Genomic DNA, 15,157 nt, shown 5'->3' with positions numbered 1-15,157 from the left:
TATTTTGCTCCACAAAACGAGGGGGAGGAGGGAGAAGAGAAAGTGAAAATAAAGCAGTAAAAAATAAAGAAGCCACGCGGGACGAACCCGAGTTGCGTTGAGATTCCCGCGCCCGGCGCGTTTCACGGTGTTTCACCAGGAATTGTCAGATTTATCCCAGCATTTATCCCCTCTTCCTTCAGCAATCTCTCCAAAAATCAGCCACCCTGCCCCTTCTCCAGCCTCTCTGTGCCTGCCTGCCCTCCTCGCTCTCCCAGGGAAGAATTTCTAATTTAATGCCCAATTTCACGTCTCTCCTCTGACAGGAGAGGGGAAATTCCCGGTCCCCCTGAAGGTGCTGGATAAGAGCTCAGAGCCCAACTTGCAAAGGAGATAAAAGAATGTCAGAGAGACCCAGAGGATGCTGAACACAGCTGGAAACTGGGGGGGGAACAGATAATGAGGAGTGCAGAGGGGTTGGGGCAAAATGACGTAACCAGAACCAGCAGCAGACGCCCAAAGAGGAGCTCAAGGCAAGGAAACTCCAAATATTGGGGGCTCTCAGTGAATAACAAGCCCAGAGAAGCCTTCAAATGACCCTCCAGGAGCTCCAGGAAGAGGTGGATGAATTCCAGAATGAATTCCAGAGGTCTCTGGGTGCGCTCAGCACTGAGGATTAGGAGTGGCTGATTGTTGGAACGCTGGGCACAGAGAATTTCAGGCTTTTTGTGCTGACAGAGCCACAGGAGAACACTGGGTTTGACCTGAGGCCATGGAAAAGGCTTCCAAAATTGACAGACAGAAGTGAAACTGTCCTGTGTAGTTTGAATAGTACCACTTGGGAGAAAATTTAGACTTTAAAGTTTAAAATATAGTAATATACATGCAACAAGGTGGAGGTTTAGGGCGTCAGCTTGCCTTGTTCTTTCTCCTCCTTCTTCACAGATTTCAGTAATATTGTGTGATTGGACAGCAAAATCCACAGTGGGGTGTTTGGTTATCAAGTTAAAAGTAATAAATTAGTTGGCAATTTATAATTGGGGAGTTTAGACTTAAAAGGCCTTGGGGAGAGATATCTGGAGCTCCATTTTTTAGATTGTTAGCTCAGCGTGCAAATGAACTGAGAGAATGTAATAGAAATAAGAAAAAATCAGCACTCAGTCCAAACACAAACTGTCTCTTTCACTCATTAATCTCAACCTCAAAAAGAACCCAAGAAACAAAGCACAAAACACTCCACAGCTGCTTTTTATCCTTCAGACTGGGTTAGAAAGTTTGGGTTTGGTTGGTTTCAGCGTCAGCTCCTTCAGCTCAAGGCCATTCCCTGTCTCCTGTCGTTCCCTGCTCCAAGTCTCTCCTGGAGCCCGTCCAGGCCCTGCAAGGGGATTTAAGGTTTGCCTCTGCTCCAGTCTAAACAATAATCATTGCTTGAAGAAACAAATATTGATACTAAAGTATCAAGAGATTGATTAAAATGCCTTTCTCTCATCATTTTATCTCCATCAACCGAAACACAGGATTTATTTCACCTACGCCAGCATCTTGGGTTTGCCTTCCCCAATCCTCCCAGAAAGGATCAACTCCACCTCAAAAAACCTCAAAAAAACCCTTGGGCATATTTTGTAAAGTCAGGAAGTACTTGAGACTTGATTAGCATTAATTAGGGTTCGATAGCCAGGATGCCTTGGCAAGAACAAACAGAGCTTTGAAGATTGCAAGGAAATTGAATCAACCTGGAGACAGGGAAGAAGATTGAATCAAGTGGAAGAGATGTTGCAAAATGTGTAAGTTTGTATGTTTGAATCATGTTTAACCTGATCCTTGTGGCCTTCCTAGCAGGGTCCAGAAGCTCATGCAGCCCACAGTAAAATCAGATTTTAGTGATCTGATCAGCACTCAGAGCTGCCCATCGCAGACAGGCTAAACCAGAGCCCAGGTCTGGCACTGAACCTGGACCCAGGCACACCCAGACTCCTCCTGGAGAAGGGATTTAGAAAGCCAGGAGTTCCCCAGGCTCCCTGGGAACAATTCCTGCCCAAGATCCCATCCAGCCCTGCCCATTCCCTGGCTCCTGGCCCTCCAGCCTTGTCCAAATCCCTCTCCTGGAGCCCCTTCAGGCCCTGCCAGGGGCTCTGAGCTCTCCCCAAAACCTCTCCCAGGCTGAGCAATCCCAGCTCTCCCAGCCTGTTTTCCCAGAAGAAGAAAGTCTTCATTCTTTCCTCCACTACCACTCCACATCTTTCCAACCAAAAACATCCTGAGCTGTCCTGTGCAAGCTTCCCCAGGTTTTCCACCTCCCAAGAAACCCTTTCACCCTCCAGGATGTTCACAAAGCTCACGAGATCAGGATCGCTTCTCCCAACGCTCATTTTTAAAGCAGTGTTTTCTGATACACCTTCAGTGGCTTCCTAAAATCCCATTTTCAGATGCTCTGTGCTTTGCCACCTCCTCAGGTGTTTAAATATGCCAGGAACTGGCAACCAAAGGCTTCAGTGAGAGCAGGTGGTAAACAAACCCCAGGAAAATTTAGGAAGGGATTTTCCTTTGAAGCTCAGAACTGCCTGAACTTCAACTGCAGCACATGAAAGTAACTCTGACACTGGGGGAGTTTTGGGGGGTGGGAGTTCTCCCTAGAAAATTATTTATTCATTAAAGAAACCCCTAAAAATCAACAAGAAATCACACAACTCTCAAAGTCCGCAGCTAAAAATCCACTCTGCCAAGCATTTTGTGGCCTCATCCCTGTTTACCTGCAGAATTATTTTCTGATGTAGCTTTTATTAACCACAAATTCACTGTAAATGTTGAAATACAGATTCCTCTTTAAATTTAGATCCTTTCAGATCATGGCTCAGGGGGAGGGAAAGCATTTCCAGCCTGTGACTCAGATTTTACTCTTTAATTCCAGTTTCAATCCTGAATTCAGTCAAGGAGACTCAAATTATGAACACATCAAGGAATTAAGACAGAAATACAGAAGTGTCTAAGGAAGAAGTAGAAGATTATTGTTGTGGAAATGACAGGAAATGCACTTCTGGTTATTAATTATGGCAGCAGCAGAGGTAAAAGTGGCCCAGACTTGATAAAAAGCAAAAATAAACTCACTTGGAGGCTGCTCCAGCGTGGAAACTTTGCCTTCTGTTCTCTGGGGCTCGGTCACCTGCCGGCAAAAAATATCAAATTACAAAACTCAAATCCATCTCCCTCACTGAAAAAAAACCAAACCCCAAACCCCTCAGCAACAAAAGAAATGAAAATGTGCTGTGTTATGCTCTTAACCGAGAGGCAGAGAAAAAGGATTTCATTAATCAAAGCGCTTTTATAATGATTTTCCTCCCAGGTTTGTCTCAGTTCAGAATCTGACAACCACCAGCCTCTTCCACAGGAATATTCACCCTGAGGGAAGCCAAACCCACGGCCCTGCAGAGAGGTTTTCAGGAGAAAAATCAAGAAAACCCCTGAGCACTCCTGGGGCTTTCCCCAGCCTGTTTTTCTCTGCCAACAAATTCCAGAATTTCCATTTCCTGCCCTCCTGCTCCGGTTTCGTTTTCCCAGGGCCACGTCACTGCCCAGGGCCCTCCCCCTGCTCTGAGAGCACAAACAGCTCTGCTGGAATGGGCCTGGACTGGCTCGAAATTCACTTTATTTATCAGCATTTGCTGCATTATGCAGCTTTTTTCATAGTGCAGTTCATTGGCTAAGTTAGAATAGAATAAAATAGAATAAATATAAATTAAATAGTAAATAAAATAGAATAAATTATAAATTATAAATTATAAAATAAATAATTTATTTAATTATAAAATAAATAAATATTTATTTATTTATTATTAATTTATTTATAATAAATTATATTATAATTTATTTATAACAAATTATAATTTATTTATAATTAAATAAATTATAAATTTATAATTATAACATATAATATAAAATACTTTATAGTTAAATTTAATTAAATATAATACAATATTATTTATATATTTATATATATATTAAAATAAAAATGTATAATATATAATATATAATATATCATTAACACATAAATTCTAATTTATTATCACAATAACAGCAGCAAAGACAATACAAATGCCACAGATGCCTCTTTAAATTAATTAAATTAATTAGCTTATTATGTCTCTTTAAATTAATTAAATTAATTAGCTAATTGAAAATGGAAAAAGCTACAAATAAAAAATTAAAAGTACAAAACATGACAGTGGCCATCTCCTCCTCCCACCTCCTTTAAAATCTCAATTTCTGCAGTGGGTTTGGAAGGAAATATCCCAGGAAAATCGCAGAATTGCTGAAAGAACTCCACAATTCCAGGCACTGGAATTCCAGCAATTCCAGCTGTACCTTGGCATCGTGTTTTTGAGGCCCCTGGGGATGTTTGGGCTCAGCCTGGGTTTTCTTCCTCTCTTTTTCTCCTCCTTTCTGTTTTTGGGAGGTTCTTGAAGGAGATTTTGAAGAAGAGACTCTGAGGTGGAAAAGAAGAGAATCTCTGTGCTTTTCTCTGTATTTTACAGGTATATAGCATGAAAAAAGCTGATTAATACAAATTAATCTAATTAATAAATTAGAGGGGTGTAAGCCCATAAATATATTTGAAATATTTCATCGCTTGTGCTTTTACAGCTTCAAACTGCACAGTCCAAACTTGTGCAAAGATACAGCAACAGCAAAAAAGCCACAATATTTTCTACAAAAGGGACTGGAATTGACTGACTAAATTTACATCTTTAAAAATCAAGTCATTACTAATGGCAGTTAATTGTTTAAAATACCATGGCCCCGCTGCCCACGCTGCTTTGGATACCCAAGATAAATTGATTTAGTTCTTAGAAATCCTCAGTACTCCTGATCAATTCAATACTTCCATTTTTAATTGCTGACAGATAAGTTTTATGCAATATCCACATTATGTAGCACTTAAACCTTCTACTAAACACTGCCAATTAAAAAACAAATAAATCAATTAAAAACAAAGCAATTCCTTACTTCTTCTGAAGCAGAGCCTCCCTCGCCTTCTGTTTATACTTAGTACCTACAAAACAAAAAAATTCATTATTAAACTTAGAATTTAAAATAAATTTAATTAATTTTAATTAAATTAATATAATGAATTAAAATTTATTTAATTTTAAGTTAATTTAGTTAAAATTAAATTAATAAATAAATTTAAAACAAATGTATTTTTATTTATTTTTATTTTAATTTCTTTTATTTGAATTTAAAATAAAATTAATTTTAATTTAATTAAAATTAATAAATACATTTAAATTAAATTTAATTTTATTTAATTATTTTTTATTTTAATTTCTTTTAAATTTATAATAAAATTAATTAAATAACTAATTTGATTATAATTAAGTTAATAAACAAATTTAAATCAAATTTAATTTTATTTAATTTATTTTTATTTGAATTTCTTTCATTTAAATTTAAAATAAAATTAAATAATTTTAATTTGATTAAAATTAAATTAATAAATACATTTAAATAAAATTTAATTTTATTTAATTTGCTTTTATGTGAATTTCTTTCATTTAAATTTAAAATAAAAATATTTAAATAATTTTAATTTAATCAAAAATCAAACTAAAAATAAAAAATCCGAGCTGGTTTCATGGCAAAGCTCCCCAGTTTTGCAATCAGTAAATTACCACGGATTTCCTGCAGGCTGTTCTTGAGTGTTTCATTCTGCTGGAGGAGCTCCTTGAGCCCCTGGGGGTCTTTCTGGCAGAGCTCCTGCGCTTTCCTGTTGGCCTCCAGTGCGTGCTCAGCCTCCCCCAGCAGGGCCAGGGCTTTGCAGTAGTGGTGGTGACCCTGGCAGGACAAAAAAATTTGGAATTTGAAGGTTTTAGCCACAGCCAGGAGTGAAGGATTTCCACCCAAAGCTGCTGCAGCAGCAGCAAAAAGTCAGATTTGGTATCGTGAACTGCTCCCAGCTGATGAAAATCAGATTTTAACTGCTCAGCACAGACCAAAGAGGGAAAAGCCATTGGGAAAAGCCCTTGGGAAGAGCTCTGGGGGGAAAAAGTGGATTTGGTGATTTTTTTTGCTTTGGAAAAGAGCAAATTTGCTTTTTTCCCCCCCTAATCTCAGCTACTTTGCAATGTTCTAAGCATTTATTATTTAATTATTTACTACATATTTATATATATATAAATAATACAATAATTCATATAATATGTAAACTAATTAAAAATAGTAATTATATATATATATATATGAAAATAATTTTCTATTTACTCTCATCTGGGCCAAGAATATTATTTCATTATTTAGTTTATATATGTATATATATAAGCATATATATGTCTATATATATAAATATTTTATATATAAGATATATGTTATATAAAAATATTTCTACTTGTATATATATACATCCTATATACATCTATATACATACACTAAATAATATAATAATTTATACAATATAAAATAAAAATAAAATAAAAATGTTTATAAATATATATAAATAATTTATTATTTACTCTCCTCTGGGCCAAGAATATTATTTATTTACCACATATCCATATATAGTATGTATATGTATATATACTATATATATACTATATATCTATAAATAATATAATAATTTACATAATATATAAAATAAAATGCAAATAATTATTTATATATAAAAATAATTTATTATTTACTCTCCTCTGGGCCAAGAATATTGGGAAATACCTGTTGGCCATTAAGCAGAATATTTTTAGATATTCTACATGTTTTATTTTCTTTTGAAGCATTCTGATAACTCACAAGATAAGAAACATTTTCTTCTGTCTTTACACAGGCCAAGCACCTCACACCAACACTGACAGATTCAAATTTTAGATTTAAAATAAATTTTTACATTTAAAATAACATTTTAAATCTAAAAACTCCAAGCAAACTGCACTTGGCAGAATTCTCAGTCCACAAAGCTCTCGTGTTCATTCATTAAAAATCAGCTCTGGGCTCTCCTCTTGCCCTAAAATGCCAAAAAAAAGGGGATTTTGGAATAGAAACCAACCTTTGGCCAATCAGGCTTGAGAATTGTGGCTCTTTTTCCATCAATTGCAGCTTTCCTGAGAGAAGGGAGGGGAAAGAAGAGGAATTTATTATTTATACCTCCAAAAAAACTCTCCAGGCTGGTGTGAAGAGCAGAAACACAAACACAATAAATTAGAATATAAAAATAAAATAAATGGAGCAAAACAGCAGCTCGTGGAACTGTGGAACGGTTTGGGTGGGAAAGGACCTTAAACCTCATCCAGCTCCACCCCAAAATGGGCAGGGACACCTTCCACTACCCCAGGCCGCTCCAACCTGGCCTTGGGCACTTCCAGGGATGGGAGATCCATAATTACAACCAACTGCAGTCACATCATCAGAAATCATTTCAAGTTTTAGCTGCAGAAAACCCAATTTTCTTGGAAAACCCCCCATTTTGAAGGCAGCTCAGCCCAGCGCCCCAGGGGTTACTCACTCGTACTGCCCGGTGAGAATGAAGCACAGAGCTCGGTTCCCATACAGGAGGTGGTTTGTAGGGCTTGGAAAAAAGAAGATTATGGACAGTTAATAATGGGTGTTCCTATTAAAAACCCTAAAGAGAAGGGAAAAAAATTTCAATTTTCAGATTTGCCTGCAAAAACTCGGCACAGAAAACCCCGCGGATTTGTCACATTCTAAGATTTGGGCTGTTAAAACAACTTCCAAATAATTCAAATTATTCTCAGCCTACTCTTAAAAAGCAGCTCAGCTCTGCAGTTCCAGGAACTCACAGGATTCTCTGCTCTTTACCAGGATTTCCTGATTTTCCACCAAGTTCTGCTTTTCCCTTCTCGGATTTGACTCAGGGGACTCCAATTTGCAAGAAACCAGCTTGAATTTGGGACCAAAACCTCTCCTGCCATGTGGCATTTAAGGGGGATTAAAATGGATTTATTGACAGAATATTAGGAATTAATTGATTGAATTAAATTGTACATGATCAGGCCTCAGTATGGATAAAAGGGAGGGTAAATAAATCAAAAATCCTGATCCTTTCCAGGGCACAATTGTAAAGCCACAGATTTGAAAATGAAGAATCTGACTCTTTGCACAATGTGGTTTTGTGGAAAGTGGGATTTTATCAATTTTCCTGCATTTTGGAGACACCAGGATGAGCAAAATCAGCATTTCCATCAGCACAGCACCAACACTGAACACACCAACCCTGCTGACATTCCAAGGGAAGGGGGGAAAAAATTCCCTAAAAATTCCCATTTCATCCCTTTCTCCCTTCTACAGAGCCCTGGAAGGTCTCCAGAATCTTTCAGGAAATGCTTTTAGGGAAGAAATTAAACAAAAAGATTTCAAAAGGAAATAAAGCCTGAGAGCTGCCAGGTGCAGGCAGTGAAATATTTGTTGTTATTCCTTTTGCCTCATAGGAATAAAGACAAATAATGATAAATATTGGCAATATTTCCAAGAGTATTTTGAGGGCAAACACCCAAAGTGGTTGTTTTTGGTTGTCCACACCAAATAATTCATTTTCTTCCAGGTTTGCTCCTCTTCCTTTTGGTCAATTGAAACCCTGACAGGACTTTTGGAGCTGTAAAAGCACCCAAAAACCAGCAGTAATGGGGAAAAAACAGAATAAAAAATGGGTTATAAGGCTTTTTCTGTTTTTTGATTAGGCATCATTTGGCTTCTAATTAAAGTGGCTGATGGAAAATTGTACAAAATGAGGATAAATGTGAAGGAGCTGAGATCAGTTCTTACCAAAACTCCATGGCTTTGGTGTATGAGACGATGGCAGAGTCCAGGGCTCCTTGGGAAAATTCAGCATTTCCTTTCTGCTTCATGGATTCACTTTCCTGTGGGAGCAAGAACAAACAATTTACCCACTAAACTCCTTTAATTCAGCAATGGAAAGGGAATTATTTCATGTGGTAAAGGGAATTATTTCATGTAGTAAAGGGAATTATTTCATGTGGTAAAGGGAATTATTTCACGCAGCAAAGGGAATTATTTACGCCAGAATTAAACCCTCGAGAGCTTCTGAAACATTTCTCTTTAATAATTGGGGGATTTTTACAATCCCTGATCATCAAAACCCCCCAAAAAAACGACCCAAACACATCCTGAGAGCTTCTCTCACCTCCCTGGAGCTCTCACAGATCACAGCTTTCAAGTCTGCCACTAAATCACGATTTTCCAGCGCCACTTTGATGATGCAACGTTTCCCTGGAGACAAAATTCAGCAAAGCACAAGAGGAGTGAGGAATTTCTCAGAGTTTCTCCTCTGCCACGAAAAAATCCTGCTCTGCTCCTGCCTGCCAGCAAAACCTGTCACACAACTGAAAAACTACAACAATGGGAGCGGTGAAAATTCAGTTTTATCGGAAGAATCTCAGAACAAAGAGAAGAACATGAATTATTTCACCATTTCTAACAGTAAAGTGATGTTTTTTTTTTAATTTTTCCCTCATTTCTGGACCCTTCTGGAGTGTCCATACTCACACTCAATAAAAAGAATTTGGAGTTTGACTCGGCCACCATCCTCGAGCTGCTTCAGTCTCTGCAGGATGTTGGAATCCCCCACACACCTGACCCACTCCACAACATCGCCCATGTCAATGAAACCCTGTTCCAATTAGCAAAAAAAAAAACAACCCAGAAAATCAAGAAAAGGTCATTAATATACAATTAATAAAATAATTACTATACAAAGCAAATTGGAGTTCTTAGCCTCTGCTTTAGCTGATTTTTTAAACATGCAACTGCAAATAAATTCAAATTATTTGGGGAGCTCCAGCACAGCACGGTGACAAAATCAACCCAAACTTGGCAAGGGAGAGCATTCAAATGCTAGAATTTGATTTGGAAGCTTCTGAAATTATTTGAAAAATAATTTTCATTGTTACTTTAGTAGTAACTATTATTTTGTAATATCTGATTTTTTATATAAATCATATTTGATTTAGAAACTTCCTCGTGGAGAGTGAAATAATTAAAAAATGTAACGTAAAGCCCCTAAAATTTGATGTAGAAACTTCCTTGTGGTGAGTGAAATCATTAAAAAAAAATAATATAAACCTCCTCAAATTTGATTTAGAAACTTCCTCGTGGTGACTGAAATTATTAAAAAAATTAAAAATAACATAAACCCCCTAAAATTTGATTTAGAAACTTGTTATGGCTGTTGAAAAATAATAGCAAAGAAAATCACCTGAGTAAGACAAATACCCCCAGAAAGAAAACAACTGGGGAATCCACAGTTGTGTTTATTCTGGTTTTCCTATTGCTACAACAATGTTGGCTTTTAAATTCATTGCTTTGATTTCAGCTTTTGCATTTAACACACAGCAGGCCCCAGGATTTTTTTCCAAGTGGAGGGAAAAAAGGGATTAAACACAGGAAAAATTCAGGATCTTCAGAGCCCAAAGTTTTCAAGCTGGAAAATACAGTGAGTTCAGCTCTACCAGAAACCGGATTTTGTAAATAAAAAGATGGATCAAGAGATTTCCCCTGAGGAGCTCCAGGGAATCTTCCAAACAACTCCAGAAACTCACATTTTCTAGTCTACTGGCGATCCTCAGGATGCCATTGATAAAATGTGGGATGTTCTGGAACAAGGAGAAAACACAAATGAAAAAAAGTCATTATTGAGATGAGATAATCTGAATTTCTGCCTGCTCAGGTTCAGCTCAGGAACATTTCCTGCTCTGAAACCACCCCAAAATCTGCTCCTCCAAATCCCCTTTTACTCTTGGATGCACAACCCAAAGAATGGAAAGAAATTAAATAAGAAATGTGCTAAATTTATAAAATAAAATATGTAGCTTGGGGTTGAGCGGGGAATTTCAAGAAGTGAAATAAGTGTTTTATTACCTAAATTTAAAATAAAACCCACAACAAATCCCTTCAGCTGCTGAGAATATTCCTCACATCCTCCTCTCCACTGTTCTGTTTCTGTTTTAAGTCAGCAACAGCAGCAAATTTAACATAACATTTGTTGAATGAGGGGAAAAAGGAAATTATTTAAGTCATTCATCCATCAACTTTATTGCTGACTTCAAATTATCCCTGAATTATCCCAACTGGAATAAAGCCTAGGCCACAATTTATGTTTTGGAAAGCTGCAACTCAATTATCAGATAATGTCATCAACAAAAGGGAATATCTAATTTAGGATATCATCCCAAAACGCTTAGGGGACAGATTTAATTAACATATATTTGAAAATTCAGAGAAATTTAAAATCCAGGACTTACAACAACTTTTTTAACTAAATCAGCAAGGTCTTCCAAAAGATCACACTCATGGATTGCCTCCATGTTCCAGCCCACCACCATTGAACTGTTGGAAAACAGAATAAATTATAATTTAGACAAATCCCAAGGTGTTGCAGGGTCTTCATTATGAATATTTAGAGGAATTAAATATAAGGAAGAGAATGTTTAAAAATTCACACCAAGCCCTTCAGGGAAGGAAGGAAAAAAAAAAAAAAAAGAAGACAATATTTTTAAAAAAATGAAAGAATGTTTAAAAAAAGTTAAATAAAAACAATTAAATAAAAATAATTTTAAAATAATTAAATATAAATAATTAAATATAAGTAATTAAATATAAAGAATTAAATATAAAGAATTCAATAAAATAATTCAATAAAAATAATTAAGTAAAAATAATTTTAAAATAATTAAATATAAATAATTAAATATGAGTAATTAAATATAAATAATTCAATAAAAATAATTCAATAAAAATAATTAAGTAAAAATAATTCAGTAAAAATAATTTTAAAATATTTTGCTGCTTTTGAAATGTCAGCATCTACATAAACACTGAAATCCCCTCCAAACTTCAGCTTCCCAAAGATTCCAAACTTCAGCTTCCCAAAGATTCCAAACTTCAGCTTCCCAAAGATTCCAAACTTCAGCTTCCCAAAGATACAAAACTTCAGGAACTCAGTCTAAATATAAATATGTTTGGTTTTTTTGTCTTTTTTTCCTGTGGATTCAAGAACTTATGACCTCAACCAATTCCAACATTTTTGCACCACTTTGAGCCCTACTGGAAGCACCCAAGGAATTCTGACAGGGCACAAGGAAAAGTGGGAAGATTTGGAGGAAAACCCCTTGGAAAATGTGGATACTCACTGAAATTCATCTAGAAAGGAAATGCTTCGCCTGGTGAACAACACAGACCAAAACAACTTGATTTTGCTCACGTTGCAATATTCCAGTAATTTTTCCACAGGCTGACTGCACCAAACCTCACAGGGATCAACTCCTCCAAGGGGAAAAAAAAAAAAACAACAAAAATGGGAATTACAGGGCACAATTCAGGCATTCCAAAGTGCCAATAAACATTAAAATCTGGGATTTTTTCCAGCTTCTATTCCTGACAAAAAAAAATAAGGGGATTTGAAGACTCTGAACTCACCTGGCAGCTTGAGGGGGTTTTTAAATGGGAGGGGGAGAGGGGATTTATGTGGAATTAAGGATAGGAGTTGCTGGAAGGCTTTGGACTCCTGTGTTCTGAATGGATAAATTAAGATAAAAATGGATAAATGCAGCCTCCTCGCTGGGCTGGACCCAAATGTACTTTTCCAGGGAAAATTCAGCCTCTCCCACCTGTATCCATGAATTATTCTGGACAATAAAAGCAGGGCAACAGGGCACAAAACCATCAGGGTTTGTTCTCAAAAGCCATCCTGGTTCAGGGCTCTCCTAGAGCATCCTGCACTTCCCAGGATCCACATGGAACAGGGAGGGATGGAGGGGAATTAAAAATTAAATTGGGTCATTGAGGTGGCTTCAAGTCCTCTGGAGGAAATGGAAAGGGAAATTCAGTTTATTGGGGTGGCTTGTGGTACTCTGAGAGCAGGGCAGCATCAGCTGGGGGTCTGAAAATACACAAAAATACACAAAAATGCATAAAAATACACAAAAATTCTCTTTCCACCCCTGTTCATCTCTTAGTTCCCACAAATTAGGGGGTTGTGTAGAAAATACAGTTTTGAATTTGAGCCACCTGCTTTTCTGCAACTGGGAGTTTTTGCTTATAAATTACTGCAAAACCTTCCCTACAAAAGTAATAATAATAAAAAAAAATTTAAAAAAATTCAACATGAGGTTGTCTTTAGAGCACCAGCCTTGAATCTCCATGCTCCCAGCATTAATTGCTTGCATTTAATTAACTTAAATATTACTGAATATTTAAGTTATATTAGGAGAAACAGATGAGAATTGTCCCAGGGTAACAGAATATAACAATGCTTCTGCTCAGAAATAATAATGCACTATTTTTTCAGGCAAAAAAAGGAAAAATCAAATCAAACAGCAATCCCAAGATCCAAGAAACGGAAGGATATCGGTTTAGTTTCCCTACCTGCTTTAAGATTATGTGGCACTGTCTCTCCAAAGGCTCCATGATTCTGAAGATAAACACATTATTTACATATTTACATGTTATATATTTACATATTTACCATTTATTGTACTGCACAGCCAAAAAGCAAACGCAGAAACCCAAGCCAGGAACAAAGAAATCATTTTGTTTTGAGATAATAAAGAATGTTTACCTGCATAGCCATTATAAAAATGTCCACAGGTTAAGGTGGACAGGAAAAGCTTTACTCATTGAAACAAGATTTTCAATCAGAATAAAAGAGGATTCTAGGAATTAATATTTCAAAAATCAGGCAGAAAAATTATGTTCAAGAGTACCTGACTAAATGTAAAGGTTTAAGAAGGCAATACAGGTTTTTAAAAAAATAATCAAAAATAATAAGTACATTTTGACAGTGAATGTGTATTTAAAAAAAACCATCTGCAGCAAAATAAGAGTTGATTTAGTATTTCATGTTACTTTTAAGGGGTTTAAACCCCATTTGAGCGCCTCAATCTGAAGAAGAAATTATTTATTCTGATTTATAGATCCCTACAAAGTCTGCTATTTTAACAAACATCATGAATGTGTGATTTAATAAACGCTCTGCATCACAGGAAATGCTGCATTATCATTTCACAGAATTGCACAAATTATAAAATTCATGTATTTAACAGGCCAGGACACACAATAACCAGGAGGGGAAAAACACATCATCTCAGATTTAAAATTAGCTTGTCTTGAAAGACAACTGATAACTCTTTAAGAGATTTGTTTTGGGAGCAGCAAACACCCCCAAAAATCTCCACTGATATAAATAAATTCTGAATGGAATCACAGCTCTACTGGTACCAGTCCCTTGGAAAGGCTGAGCTTGAAAAAAGGAGAAATTCAATTTATCTGTGTTTTTAATTCCAGCCTGGGGAGGACAAAAGGCCACACTGATAAATTAGTAACTCCTGATGAGCTCTACAAGCAGCACAGATATGGAAATTTGGGATTTCTGAGATTCCTCAAGAACAGCAAGAAGGGGAAAAGAAACAGTGAAGTATTCCTGGAAGTATGGAAGCAGAAAAGTGCTGCAGTTTATCCAGAAAAAGCACAGCAGTAACTGAAAGGGAAAATTCCACAGGAGCCAGGGAATGGCTGCCAGTGGCAGAGGGCAGGGCTGGATCTTGGGATCTTGGGCAGGAATTGTTCCCTGGCAGGGTGGGCAGGGGCTGGGATGGAATTGCCAGAGCAGCTGGGGCTGCCCCTGGATCCCTGGCAGTGCCCAAGGCCAGGCTGGACATTGGGAGCTCCTGGGACAGTGGGAGGTGTCCCTGCCATGGCAGGATGAGCTCTAAGGTCCCTCCCAACCCAAACCAGCCTGGGGTTCTGGGATTAAATAAGCAGAGCCTTCCTGGGCACAAAGAAACACATAAAATTGGAAGAGATTAGAACAACAAAGGGACAATGCTGCAGTCAGTGCGCAGAGCTGAAACCACAGGATCCAAGAGCTGAAACCACAGGATCCAAGAGCTGAAATCCCAGGATCCAAGAGCTGAAACCACAGGATCCAAAAGCTGAAATCCCAGGATCCAAAAGCGGACTGCCCTGCAGTGACAGGGACTGAAGGTGTCAGGCTGAGCTGCAGCACCTCAGGAATGGCCACTGGACCAACAGGCTGGGCAAGTTCTGCTGACAGGAGCTGGCCCAGCTGCCCTCCTCAGCCAGCCCTGCTGACAGGGACCAGGGTTCTGGGCTCTGCCCCAGTCTGGGCATTTTGGAATTATGGTCAGTGTGAGGTACCTGGACC

General features: G+C 37.3%; 1 protein-coding gene across 2 annotated transcripts in view; it reads right to left on the bottom strand.

Annotated features, from left to right (window-relative positions):
- TTC3 (tetratricopeptide repeat domain 3) overlaps positions 1 to 15,157 on the bottom strand; it is a 47,020-nt gene that overhangs the window by 28,797 nt on the left and 3,066 nt on the right. For both annotated transcript variants that reach the window (XM_058859769.1, XM_058859756.1), the window contains exons 3-15: positions 13,360 to 13,405; positions 12,126 to 12,258; positions 11,238 to 11,322; positions 10,536 to 10,589; positions 9,484 to 9,607; positions 9,122 to 9,207; positions 8,743 to 8,837; positions 7,466 to 7,528; positions 7,010 to 7,064; positions 5,646 to 5,808; positions 4,981 to 5,026; positions 4,339 to 4,459; positions 3,085 to 3,139 (exon numbers count right to left, since the gene is read on the bottom strand). In XM_058859769.1, coding sequence (XP_058715752.1) covers positions 3,085 to 3,139; positions 4,339 to 4,459; positions 4,981 to 5,026; positions 5,646 to 5,808; positions 7,010 to 7,064; positions 7,466 to 7,528; positions 8,743 to 8,837; positions 9,122 to 9,207; positions 9,484 to 9,607; positions 10,536 to 10,589; positions 11,238 to 11,322; positions 12,126 to 12,258; positions 13,360 to 13,405 — 1,126 coding nt within the window. The remainder of the gene's footprint in view (positions 1 to 3,084; positions 3,140 to 4,338; positions 4,460 to 4,980; positions 5,027 to 5,645; positions 5,809 to 7,009; positions 7,065 to 7,465; positions 7,529 to 8,742; positions 8,838 to 9,121; positions 9,208 to 9,483; positions 9,608 to 10,535; positions 10,590 to 11,237; positions 11,323 to 12,125; positions 12,259 to 13,359; positions 13,406 to 15,157) is intronic.

The sequence above is a fragment of the Poecile atricapillus genome, chromosome 1 (genome assembly GCF_030490865.1).
Source record: "Poecile atricapillus isolate bPoeAtr1 chromosome 1, bPoeAtr1.hap1, whole genome shotgun sequence".
NCBI classification, from domain to species: Eukaryota; Metazoa; Chordata; class Aves; order Passeriformes; family Paridae; genus Poecile; species Poecile atricapillus.
The sequence above is the reverse complement of the archived record's forward strand: the minus strand, read 5'-3'. Positions and strand labels throughout refer to the sequence as shown.